The 13,240-nt window shown below is 46.9% G+C and overlaps 1 protein-coding gene across 1 annotated transcript in view; it reads left to right on the forward strand.

The window, feature by feature from the left end:
• LOC136685113 (A disintegrin and metalloproteinase with thrombospondin motifs 17-like) overlaps window positions 1-13,240 on the forward strand; it is a gene marked incomplete at its 3' end in the record, with an annotated part of 65,972 nt that overhangs the window by 47,837 nt on the left and 4,895 nt on the right. The window contains 4 exon segments of the mRNA XM_066659290.1: window positions 3,948-4,098; window positions 6,905-7,006; window positions 7,148-7,293; window positions 10,122-10,291. Coding sequence (XP_066515387.1) covers window positions 3,948-4,098; window positions 6,905-7,006; window positions 7,148-7,293; window positions 10,122-10,291 — 569 coding nt within the window.

A 13,240-nucleotide genomic window follows, 5' to 3' on the forward strand; every position in this document is an offset into this window, starting at 1 on the left:
GGAGAGCACTTACTGCCAGTTCTTTTATGGCAAACCTACAGGTTCCTGTGTTGGGTAACGTCACACTCACTGTGTGATGAGGGTGAGGGAGGGCCTTTGTTTTTAATTAATTTCAGCCGCTCTTACTGGGGTACATTTCACATGCTAGCCTTCTTTCCTCCTCTTGGCTTGCCTTCACAAATGTGCTTGTGTTTACAATGTTAGCTTTCCTTCCAAAGACAGCGAGGCCAGCTACGTTCTCATTGTCTCCAAATAACAATACACAACAAAACTAAAAAATGATGACTGTGTGTGTGTCATCGCTGGGGATCAGTGGAGGCAAATGTACAGGGTGTCCCAAATGTAAGGAAACACCCATATAAAAAATGATGATCCAATTTTAGACAGATGTAAGGGAAGGGCAAAGCCTGCTCCCCTTGGCCCAGAGTTTGTTTCTAAAATTGTTTCCTTACTTTTCAGTTTCCTTCATTTCGGGACGCCCTGGATATGTGCTCTTTTTCAGAGCCTGAGGTTTTATGTTTATTATATGTTCTACAATCAAGAGTCTGAATTCTCACTAACACCATCACGCAGTTCATGCTGCAGCTCGGCAAACCGTAACTTCATTTCTGACCTGTCGGATTAGGCGCAACGTCTGGGGCTTGTTTGTCATCAGTCGATATTCCTCATGATTAAAGCCCCTCACTCCACTACACGATATTGATTTTCGTTCTCAACTAAAAATATGCAACATAGCCTTTTTGTCTTGACACACTCTCAAGTGAATAACAACACTCTGACTGTGCTCTAGCAGCTTCCGGAGATAGGTTTCTTTGTGTTTTTGGTTGTTTGTTAAAATATTTTAATATTGCAACTGGGCTATAAGGGTGGCGTAGCAGGTTGTGTCTCTGTTTCCTCCGGGTGACTGTCTGTGAGGAGTGTGGTGTGTTCTCTCTGTGTCTGCGTGGGTTTCCTCCGGGTGACTGTCTGTGAGGAGTGTGGTGTGTTCTCTCTGTGTCTGCGTGGGTTTCCTCCGGGTGACTGTCTGTGAGGAGTGTGGTGTGTTCTCCCTGTGTCTGTGTGGGTTTCCTCCGGGTGACTGTCTGTGAGGAGTGTGGTGTGTTCTCCCTGTGTCTGTGTGGGTTTCCTCCGGGTGACTGTCTGTGAGGAGTGTGGTGTGTTCTCTCTGTGTCTGCGTGGGTTTCCTCCTGGTGACTGTCTGTGAGGAGTGTGGTGTGTTCTCCCTGTGTCTGTGTGGGTTTCCTCCGGGTGACTGTCTGTGAGGAGTGTGGTGTGTTCTCTCTGTGTCTGCGTGGGTTTCCTCCGGGTGACTGTCTGTGAGGAGTGTGGTGTGTTCTCTCTGTGTCTGCGTGGGTTTCCTCCGGGTGACTGTCTGTGAGGAGTGTGGTGTGTTCTCTCTGTGTCTGCGTGGGTTTCCTCCGGGTGACTGTCTGTGAGGAGTGTGGTGTGTTCTCTCTGTGTCTACGTGGGTTTCCTCCAGGTGACTGTCTGTGAGGAGTGTGGTGTGTTCTCTCTGTGCCTGCGTGGGTTTCCTCCAGGTGACTGACTGTGAGGAGTGTGGTGTGTTCTCTCTGTGTCTGCGTGGGTTTCCTCCGGGTGACTGTCTGTGAGGAGTGTGGTGTGTTCTCTCTGTGCCTGCGTGGGTTTCCTCCAGGTGACTGACTGTGAGGAGTGTGGTGTGTTCTCTCTGTGTCTGCGTGGGTTTCCTCCGGGTGACTGTCTGTGAGGAGTGTGGTGTGTTCTCCCTGTGTCTGTGTGGGTTTCCTCCGGGTGACTGTCTGTGAGGAGTGTGGTGTGTTCTCTCTGTGTCTGTGTGGGTTTCCTCCGGGTGACTGTCTGTGAGGAGTGTGGTGTGTTCTCCCTGTGTCTGCGTGGGTTTCCTCCGGGTGACTGTCTGTGAGGAGTGTGGTGTGTTCTCTCTGTGTCTGCGTGGGTTTCCTCCGGGTGACTGTCTGTGAGGAGTGTGGTGTGTTCTCTCTGTGTCTGCGTGGGTTTCCTCCGGGTGACTGTCTGTGAGGAGTGTGGTGTGTTCTCTCTGTGTCTGCGTGGGTTTCCTCCGGGTGACTGTCTGTGAGGAGTGTGGTGTGTTCTCTCTGTGTCTGCGTGGGTTTCCTCCAGGTGACTGTCTGTGAGGAGTGTGGTGTGTTCTCTCTGTGCCTGCGTGGGTTTCCTCCAGGTGACTGACTGTGAGGAGTGTGGTGTGTTCTCTCTGTGTCTGCGTGGGTTTCCTCCGGGTGACTGTCTGTGAGGAGTGTGGTGTGTTCTCTCTGTGCCTGCGTGGGTTTCCTCCGGGTGACTGTCTGTGAGGAGTGTGGTGTGTTCTCTCTGTGCCTGCGTGGGTTTCCTCCGGGTGACTGTCTGTGAGGAGTGTGGTGTGTTCTCCCTGTGTCTGTGTGGGTTTCCTCTGTGTGCTCTGGTTTCCTCCTACACTCCAAAAACACATGTTGGTAGGTGGATTGGAGACCCAAAAGTGTCCGTAAGTGTGAGTGTGTGAATGAATGTGTCGCCCTGTGAAGGACTGGCGCCCCCTCCAGGGTGTGTTCGTGCCTTGCGCCCAATGATTCCAGGTAGGCTCCGGATCCACCGCGACCCTGAACTGGATAAGGGTTACAGACAATGAATGAATGTAGTGTGCCATAAGCCCATGTGTTTGTAGACACCTCTCTTAATGTAAGCTTAAGTTACATACAGTCCATAGAAAATGATTTAAAGCAGAATGGGATGCTCTGGAGAAGCACACGAACCTAATCTTCCCTTGCCCATAGCGAGTGTGTCATAGAGGAGTTAAAACCCCCCCAGCGTTTCCCTGGGTTCTTTGGAGTGATGGCGTTCCATTCAAGAAGAGTTGGAGTGGAGTTTATGATCTAAAACTAATCGTCTATCATCAGCACCTGACCTCATCTAGAGTAGAGCAGAAGACAGGGACAGAGTCGTTAGATGATTTCAGAAGAAATGCTGGGCATGGAGAAGTACTAACTGGTGAGGTTGGGGTTTGTGTTACTCTCTGGATGTATTTGGTGTTAGGAGGAAAATGATGCAAGTTTGATGGGGTGTGAGTTTCTCGGTAGCTGCTGGATGCGGTTGTGAGCGTGAGGCAGAAGCCAGACATTCTCAGGAATCCTTGACGCTTTTCTCCAGTGGTGTATTTGCACAGATATGTGTCAGGTGCTTATCAAAACATCTCCCCTTGGCTGTGGTTGAAAGGCCCTGAGAGCAGGGAAGCGTTGGAGAAATCTCTGACACACACACACACACACACACACACACACTCACTCTGCTCGGCCTAGTTTTGAGCCAGGCCCATGAAGGGGGTCACAGGGGGCATTTTTTTCCTGCGGGAGGAATAAATATTTTGTGGGAGCTTTGCTGGTTAGGTGTTGGCAAACGCAAGAGCAGTGTGTGTGTGTGTGTGTGTTTGTGGCTGTATTGTTCCTTGTTGTGACTTCAGAAAGGTCCAAGGCAGCTCCAGAATAAGAAAATTGTAGAGTTGTACTTGTTAAACTCCTACCTGTCATCAAAGGCCTCTTCTACTGCAGAGCTGAACTGTTCACTGACCACAGCCACTCCAAATCCGCACTGGACTCATGAGCCCGGTTACACAGGATGTGCCAGAGGAAGCGGTGACGTTGAAAGAGTGTGGAACCAGTGATCAGTGAATCCCTATGTCGTCACCCACCCACGAGAACCGTTCCCCTGTTCTCTGCACTCTGTGCCGAACCATGTCCATGTGGAAACCCTACTGGAACCATTCAACCCTGCAGTGGAGAAGAGGCTTAAACATTAGGTAGAACTTTTAACCTTAAAACCATAGTGCTGCTTCACTGCTTCAATAGGGAGAATAGAGCCGTTCGGAGGAGGGTAGGACGACCCGACACCAAAGACCATGAGTTAATACTAGACTGCGGTCAGGGGATGATGTGTTTATTGTGTGTCCTGTTCCCTCTCAGGTCGAAGGCCAGCGCCTGCCTGCTGCACACTGATCCTCGGAGCCGTTACCGGATCCGTTTACCTGCCAAGCTCCCGGGCATGCACTACAGCGCTGACGAACAGTGTCAGATTCTGTTTGGCACCAATGCTACATTCTGCACCGACATGGAGGTGAGTGGCAAAGTGAACAGGCCTCGTCTTCTGTGTTTTAAGTCACCGCAACTAAAAACGTGCGCCTCTGTGTCACGTGCGCCAAATGAAGGAGACGTGGAAGGTGCGTGTAGATGACTGTAGATGATTCTTACAAGATTCTCTTGTAGGCTGTATAATCTAGACTCTTTGACTGATTGCTGTGTCGATAATCGATTTCTTCTGCAGCTGTCTACGGAAATGGTTATTTGATTTGTTAGGATTTCGCCTGAAAAATCGATGTGTATCTGCGCTGATAATTGCTCCCGGTTTGGTGCACTGGAGGCTTTTGGCCGGCTATCGCTGTTTGGCCAAGTTCACATTTGTAAGCAAATACTTCTCCTGCCCAGTTGCATCAGGCCTCTGCCAGCTTTCGCGTCACGGCTCAGAGAGACGGGCTTTGGAATGGTAAAAAAGCGTCCTTCATCTGTGAGTTTTGGACAGTTCATTTCACAGCATGAGCCAAAAGTACTGTGTCCAGCTTTGTCTCTTTCAAGTGCTCTCTCTCTCCAGGTTCTCAAACCGAACAGTCAATGTCGTGAGCTGCCCGGAGCCAAGATGCTTCAAAACTGTCTGCAAACTTCTTTTCTGTAATTCCTGAAGTGGAGGACTTGTCCCATTGATTTAAATCCTGTGAAAAGTGTTTACACATCCTTAGCAGGATTTTGATTTCAGAGCTAAGTCAAGTGCAAATTTCTCACAGTTCATTGTTGCCTTCGCTCATGTGTAAATCTGCCATTCCTCAGCTCGCCTCAAAACCTTCCCACTTCGTTTCTCACCTTCTTCACATGTAACCCCATACTTAATGATGTCCCTCATGGGTTTCGGGTCGCCATGGGGACGGGAAAATACATTAGCACATTAACACGCACGGCAGGGGCTGACAAGCCTGGTTCGGAGCCTGCAGCATGGGTAGGTTTGGAGACTTTGGAGCCGTTCGTCGTTAGCTATGAGCTAGAGATCCTAATTTCAGGAGACATTTTGAGGTCTTCAGCATTATGTTCCATCAAAGGTCTTTTCCATCCAAAGACTGTTCTCCTCTTTTCATTTACCCTTCTCATTTAATAAAAAATAAAATTAAAATAAGACCTCAAACACCCTGTGAAGGAATGGTGCCCCCGCCAGGGTGTGATTCCGGGTAGGCTCCGGATCCACCGCGACCCTGAACTGGATAAGCACTTACAGACAATGAATGAATGAATAAGACCTCAGTGCTGTGTTTGCTGTCTTTTTAATGGGTGAAGGAAATGATCGGACAAATCCTAACTGGTTCAATAGGGAACGTACCTATGAGTGACAGGATAAGGGTTAATTCTGTGTGTTGAGGGCTGAAGAATTAGGCTATAGCCCCCTAAGACACTGGTGGAGACACAATTATGCTGTACTGCTGTGCAATGACGGTAAAAGTCGAAATAACTAACATCCAATAATCCAATCCTATCCAATAATAAAAGCAGCATGGAGCTGTTTTTATACAGTGATAGGGGAATAAAAAAAAAACAGCGGCACCCAGAAAGCTCCAGTTCCAGAGCTGACCCATTTTAGCATTACCAAAGTGTTCCTAGTATCCCATTATTCTTTAAAAAGCTGCATGTGATAGTTTGTGATCATAAATCGAGTCTGTTTAAAGGAATTCTTACCTGGGGCTGTTGGATACACTTAGCCCCAGGTCTGTTTTTCACTTCTCTCATTTCTCTCCCTCGTTCTTCTCTCGTCTGTCCGGAGGATGAGTGTGGGATGTAAATCTCTCGTTCTCTCCCACTGACAACTTTACGAGGCCGGAGGAGTGCACGCTCAGAGAAATGTTCTCTCATCCCTTCTATCTCTGCTCTGCTCTCTTGTCAATGTTAGCATAGCTTAGCATAGCCACCTGCATGCCTTTCCTTCCTCTGGGCAGTGGCGGCTCCACGGCTCCTGGTGGAAGTCATAAAACAGGGCTTATCTACCCATCCCCTCCTCCTTTGCCCCAGAGGAAGGTGCACTAAGCCCCTCAGAACGTGCTTGATCACAGAGCTAACAGTAGAGGTGAAATAATCATGCTTACAGTAGGGCTAGTCACGTTCGCTGGCAGAGGAAATGAAAGGCCTGGGACGCAGGAATGGTGTTCAGGAGGTGCCTGAGGGGAGGAAAATGTACTGAAAATTAACTGCTCTATCTCTCACAGGCTGTTAAAGCACTCTGCATTCCACGGTGACACTTTGCTAAGCTATGCTAAGTGGCAGGGGATGCTAATGTGTTCTCAAGTAGACATATTGATAGTAAGGGTGAATCCCATTTTACCCCTATGCCCCTACCACTTAGGGTGAAGTGTTAGGGCGACATGACCCTTGAAACTGAGATCTTTTCAGAGACACACTCCAAACGGAGGGTTATGACACCCTGTGAATCACCAGTGAGATGCTGCGTAGCGACCAAGCCACAAATGTCAGTATTATTTTTATTTTAAAAGCTGTGATCACTCTGTTCAATGTAGTTTCAGTGGATTATGGCCCTTTACTTCAGAACAAGCAGAAAACAACACTAGTAGTTAGCTGTAAATATCCAGTTCCACCTTAAATGTTAAAGGAACTACATTCTGGTGCCTGAGGCTGCTGCAACATTTAAGGTGGAACTGGACGGTTCTAACAGAAATCTGAATTCAGCTTCGTATCACAGAAGAGTGAAGAGTGAGTGATTATTGATGGCTGTGGATCTCTGCCGATGGCAAATGATGCTCTTTGTGTAATTTGAAGGTATGTTGCTGCTGTGCTGCGATGTGATTGGGTTGCACCGCTTTGTGTGCTTTCAGCACCTGATGTGTGCGGGTCTGTGGTGTCTGGTGGAAGGAGACGCTTCCTGTAAAACCAAACTGGACCCGCCTCTAGACGGCACCGAATGCGGAGCTGACAAGGTACAAACCAGTGTCTCCAAACGAAGACGCAATATTAGTGATTTAAAAGTTCCCAATAGTATTTCATTTATTATTAACCACATTGGGAGCATTTAACTGGTGTTTTAAAACTATGTGTGTGTGTGTGTGTGTTTGTCTCAGTGGTGCAGAGCTGGTGACTGTGTGAGTAAGACCCCCATTCCTCAGCATGTGGATGGAGACTGGAGTCTGTGGAGTCACTGGAGCATGTGCAGCAGAACCTGCGGAACCGGAGCTCGATTCAGACAGAGGAAGTGTGACAACCCCCCGTAAGATTTTCATACACACACACACACAAACACACACACACGCGCAAACACAAACACACACACGCGCAAACACAAACACACACACACACACACACACAAACACACACACACACACGCACGCACGCACGCAAACAAACTTCAAAGCTCATTAAGGCTGCAAATGCTTCCTCTGTGATGTCTGAAGCCAACTACCACTTCTTATTGATGCTAACATCATCAGCAGGAAGTTAAACACACTTGGAGGAGAACACTACCCAAAACACTGCTCCCAGTGTTTATTCCGTGTTTAAGATATGCTTTCATTGACCAATGAAGGCATATCTGAGTGCTGTGGGAGAGGGAGGGCTGTTCTATCCTTCCAGACGGCTCTCTTCTACTCCACTTACGGATGGCTGTGGCATCACTGGTGCTCAAACGTGAATTTTTTTCCCAATGATAGAGCCAGCACCCTAGCTAGTGTGCACTTAAACAAAACCACAAGTGTGGCCTCTAGGACATAGGAGTGAGATTGGCCTCCACATCGACTCAGTCCCAATTTTCTCCAGATCTGAGCAACATCCTGCTTTTATTGGGCTTTCTGGCACAAATTGAATTCTCTTTTAGCTGTATTGACGGTGCTGTTGCTTTGTGAGTCGATTCGTAACAGCAGTCAGCCCACTGGAGTGTGTGTGTGTGTGTGTGTGTGTGTGGTGTGGAAAATCAGGGTGTATTCATTTTTGGATGTACAAAAATCCACTACTTCCTTCTTGCCAAAGAAAGGAGGGTTTGAGAACCATTTGTGTGTGTGTGTGTGTGTGTGTGTGTGTGTGTGTGTGTGTGTGTGTGTGTGTTTTGTTGTTTTGTGCATCGAATGAAGTGGATGTTTTTATCGCAGCAGTGTGCGTTCACAAGCTAATCATTCTTGCACACACCCGTCCAAGTCGCACCGTAAATCTCCAGCCTGTGGTGTTCACATCTGCCTCGAGCAGCCGAGAGAGAGAGAGAGAGAGAGAGAGAGAGAGAGAGAGAGAGAGAGAGAAAGAGAGAGTGAGAGTGAGAGTGAGAGTGAGAGTGAGAGAGAGAGAGAGAGAGATCAAGAGAGAGAGCGAGAGAGAGAGAGAGAGATAGAGATAGAGAGAGAGCAAGAGAGAGTGAGAGTGAGAGAGAGAGTGAGAGTGAGAGAGAGAGAGAGAGAGAGAGAGAGAGAGAGAGAGAGAGAGAGAGAGAGAGAGAGAGAAAGTATAAAAAGCATTTTTCCCTATAATTGTCTTTCAGGTAATTTAATGAAGCTAATTTAATTAAACATCTTAATTAACTTAAATGAACTTAATGAAGCTAGAGTGAGAAGAGACCTTAAACCTTCAGATATTTAATTGATGGGATGTGGGAAAAGCTCTTATCCAGGGCTCCTTGCATTTTTATCATGTCACAGAGGAAGGTTAACACAGCTTAGAGGCAACGTAAATGATTCCGGAGAACTACTGTTTCTCACAGCAAAGCTCCACATCTCGTGGAGTTCTTCATTCATACATTCGTTCAGTTAGTGCTCTCCCGAATGTGGAGTCAGTTCCACCTTAAGTAAAGAGACGGGGGGGCGGGGGGGGGGTAACAAAAGAAGTCAGTGTTACCCACCGATAGAGCAGGAATTGAGCATCATCCTCATCTCTTTTCTTGATTTTCAATGTTTCTCGGCCGAACAGAGGGAGAGAGAGTGCTCCTGAGCCAGTTTCGAACAAGACGCATTGTTTTTCCCATTTACGGAGCCAGGGCTGCGTACAAACACCAACATTTTTCCAGCTCCCCGATGTTCTCTTAAACATTCAAAACTCTTAAACTTTTAAGAAAGTCCTGTCCATTGATTCTCATTGGTGTGGCATGGAGATCCTTCCTGTGGGGGGTACTGTACCCCCATGAAGGCTATTGTGTCAGAAGGCTGTGTTTCCCCAGTCCAGTTCAGGAGGAACCAAGAGGGAGGGACTGCTGATGTTCATTAGAGAAAGGCAGGGTTTTTAGTAACAGATCCCATTCATGTCACTTCTGTGTTTGATTCCACAGAAAAAAAAGCATGAAAGAAGCAATTGTTCATAAAACTCTGGGCGCTTCCTTCAAGCAATAGGCCTATGTCCAGTCCCGTGGACCAGTGTGTTCCAGCTAGAGCACTACCTTCAGACCAGTTCTAACAGAATTCTCTGGCTTTGATGGACTTCACTCTTTGCTCTTCAGATCGATGGCTGCTGCGTCTGATTCTGTCAACACACCCTGGAGGTTTGGATATTTTAAAACATTGGTTTGGCAAAATCAGTCCCCTCCGGGAGTCGGTGCCAGCTTCTGTGGTATAAGCTTCACATGAGCCGTGTTTCCAGTGTAAAACTAAAGAAGGAAACATGCTATATACAGAGCTCAGCTGAGTATTTCTACTGACATCACTAGATATTCACTTTAACGTGGACAAAATGCCGCAAGGATCAAGCTCCTGTTCAGAACGGCAGCTGTCAGTGTCTCTGTCCTCTGTAAATGATAATGAGCCGCTCGCAGTTCACTCCGACCCGAGTGAGGGGCAGCTCTGGTTTTTAGCCGTTTTCGCTTGGTTCTCTTTCTTCTCCGTTCTCGTTTTCTCAGTGCTCTTATTCCTCCGCGCTCGTTGTGTCTGTTTTGCTGCGTCTAACCTTGTCTTTGCGCTCTCACATAAACGCGGGTCAGGCGCCTTGATTGGTGAGACTCAGACTAGGGGGCGGGGCCATTCCAGTGTACCTACACTCTATAGAGAGAGCATCACAGGACAACGCCTTTTATCAAAAACTGACCGCATTGTTTAATTTCAAAGTGTCTGAATGTGGTCTCTGCTCTAGGCCTGGTCCTGGAGGGAAGCACTGTGGTGGGGGCAGTGTGGAGCACAAGGCGTGTGAGGGTCCGCCCTGTGCTAAAGGAGTCCCAACCTTCAGAGACCAGCAGTGTCAGTCCCAGGAACGCACCGGCGGCAAGAAGAAGAACCAGGTGTGGACAGCTGTGATCAATGATGGTGAGACACACACAGACACAATATACTTACTGGCTACCTCAGTAGGAAACCCTACCATGTATATACACAGACTGGCCACTTTATTAGAAACAGAGGTCATGCACTTTTAAATACTGGCCAATTTAAAAGAAACACCATCCTTACAGGTATATAGTTACAGACTGTGTTTTATCAGACGCCCCTTTACGACATTCCTCAGTGTCTGTTGTGGCCCCAGCATTACTCATTCTCTGGGTTTATACACAGGTGAGTGTAACTGCTTAGCCTTGGAGTGCTTATCCGGATACCTGTGGCTCTGTGGCCAGATGCTGACCACTGATGAGGGACTAGAGGTTAGCTAATACAAACTGCATTAACAGATGAGCTACAGTCTGTCCACCAGCGAGGTGGGGCTTCAAGAGGTGGGTTTCCAATGAAGTGGATCGTAGCTGATGATTTATATGACTGTGTTGATTTACCGTAGCCAGAGAACTGAGCTCTAGAGATTTTACCAGAGCCTGAGACCAGTGTGTGTTTTGTGGGAGTGGCGCGTACAGTGCCATCAAATAAACATTTCCACATCCTGTTATGAGATGTATTGGTCAGCAGTGAAAACTGACCTTTAGCGCGTAGCCTGTAATAATCTCCTTCCGCTGACATTCAGCTTGGCTCCACAGAAGCTATGGCAAAATAAACACTGCCCAAAATAACGTGGACGCAGGTTTTTCTAGTTTTTCTTCTGAAACAAAAGGTATCATTAGATACTTGGTTCCATTGTTGTTGCAGTAACAGCGTCTACCGTTCTGGGAAGAGTTTACACTAGTCCTGGCAGCAGTGCCATGAAGATATGAGGGTATATGTAAAGTCAGGTACTGATATACGATGATAAGTTCTGGATCATCACAGCCATTCCAACACAGCTTATCTAGCCTTCCCATTTCTTTCCATGCTTCTCTACAGAGTTTATACACACTTGGAACAGTCCTAAGTGGTGTCTACAAACCTTCGGACACATAGTGGAACTCACAGCAGGACCACGGCCCTTATTACATAATCCTTATAATAAAGCATATGCTGTTGAAAGTAAATTTCTTTGAAGAGTGTTGGGATGAATTACGCTGAAACAGAACAGCGCGCTCAGCGTAGTCCATACATCACTCCTCCTCTACAGAAAGGAAACAAAGTCTACCGTCCAAATACAATCTGATCAACTCCAGAACCAATGAAGGTGTCCTTGACATGGGGCTCACTGCCTACAATGATGCAACATTTGTATTGTTTGGCCAGTCACAATAAATTAAATGGAAAGAGTGGGAGAAAATTGTAGTTTGGGTCAGACAGTTCTGATTTGTTGTGGTTCCTTGACAATGGGAGAAACTCAATACACACACACAGATGATGGGTTATGAAGTGGGTGTGCATGTGTGTGAAGTCACTCCCTATCCACTGGGTTATGGGTTACGGGCAGAAAAGTTGAGTAGTACAAGGTTGGGGTTTCTAATAAAGTGGCCAAGATGGGAAGTACATAAGAGGTGTTTAAGTGTTGTGACCAGCTGTCCAAGTCCAAGGTTAGTGTTTCTATTAAAGTGGCCATGTAATGCAAGCCTCAGGCTGGTGTTTCTCTTAAAGTGGCCATCTAATGCAGGTCTCGGGCTGGTGTTTCTCTTAAAGTAGCCATCTAATGCAAGTCTCAGGCTGGTGTTTCTCTTAAAGTGGCCATCTAATGCAGGTCTCGGGCTGGTGTTTCTCTTAAAGTAGCCATCTAATGCAAGTCTCAGGCTGGTGTTTCTCTTAAAGTGGCCATCTAATGCAGGTCTCGGGCTGGTGTTTCTCTTAAAGTAGCCATCTAATGCAAGTCTCAGGCTGGTGTTTCTCTTAAAGTGGCCATCTAATGCAGGTCTCGGGCTGGCGTTTCTCTTAAAGTAGCCATCTAATGCAAGTCTCGGGCTGGCGTTTCTCTTAAAGTGGCCATGTAATGCAGGTCTCAGGCTGGTGTTTCTCTTAAAGTAGCCATCTAATGCAAGTCTCGGGCTGGTGTTTCTCTTAAAGTGGCCATCTAATGCAAGTCTCGGGCTGGCGTTTCTCTTAAAGTGGCCATCTAATGCAAGTCTCAGGCTGGTGTTTCTCTTAAAGTGGCCAGTAAGTGGATGTAAAAGGCTGGGGTTTCTAATAAAGTGGCTAGTGAGTGGAATTACATGAATTTCATGAAGTGGCCAGTGACCGTGTAAACCACATATTTAATATTTTTCGACCTCTTTCATGTTGTTGTTTCTGTGTTTTTCTTTATTGTTGAAACCAAGCTCCTTATTTTTGATCTTTCGCAGCACAGATGCAATTTACCTTGACCTCTTCAGACGAACTGAAATCTTTTGTCCGTGTTCTTGGAAGTTTCTAGTGAAATGAAAGTAATCTAAAAAAAAAAAAAAACTCAGAAAGCTTTTTGCCCCGTATGAAAACAGACGTTCTGGACAAACCTCTATTAGAGAGGATGTCTGCTAGTTCAAGAAGCACTCACACCCATTAAGTCTGCCCATAGTGATGCTTTCATCTTCATGTGATGAAGGAGGGCATGACGGCAATGGGAACCAAAATCAGCGTCGCTGAATGGGCCTCTGATCTCCTTCTTTACTCCACTCAAGAGATTATGTCCAGTACAGCAGGGTTCACACACCACGCTTGCTGCAAACAAGCACTTTTCAGTGATCTGATGTCCAGACATGAGGTCAGAGGTGGGCAGTGTACTCGAGTACATTTTATTCTCACTAATAGCAAGATCTGCAGACTGAGTCAGATAATTCAAAGTCTAGATGAGCGTCCGCAGATCTGCAGTCCAAATCATTTAAGATCATTTTAAGATTCTAAGCCCAAATCGAGTCAGGAATCATAAGACATTCACTTTGGATCGAGTTTCGAGTGTTAGATTTAGCGTTGGATCTGTGGTCAGACCTGAGGTCTAAGTTAAACTGAGAT

The sequence above is a fragment of the Hoplias malabaricus genome, unplaced genomic scaffold, assembly GCF_029633855.1.
Source record: "Hoplias malabaricus isolate fHopMal1 unplaced genomic scaffold, fHopMal1.hap1 scaffold_82, whole genome shotgun sequence".
Lineage (NCBI taxonomy): Eukaryota > Metazoa > Chordata > Actinopteri > Characiformes > Erythrinidae > Hoplias > Hoplias malabaricus.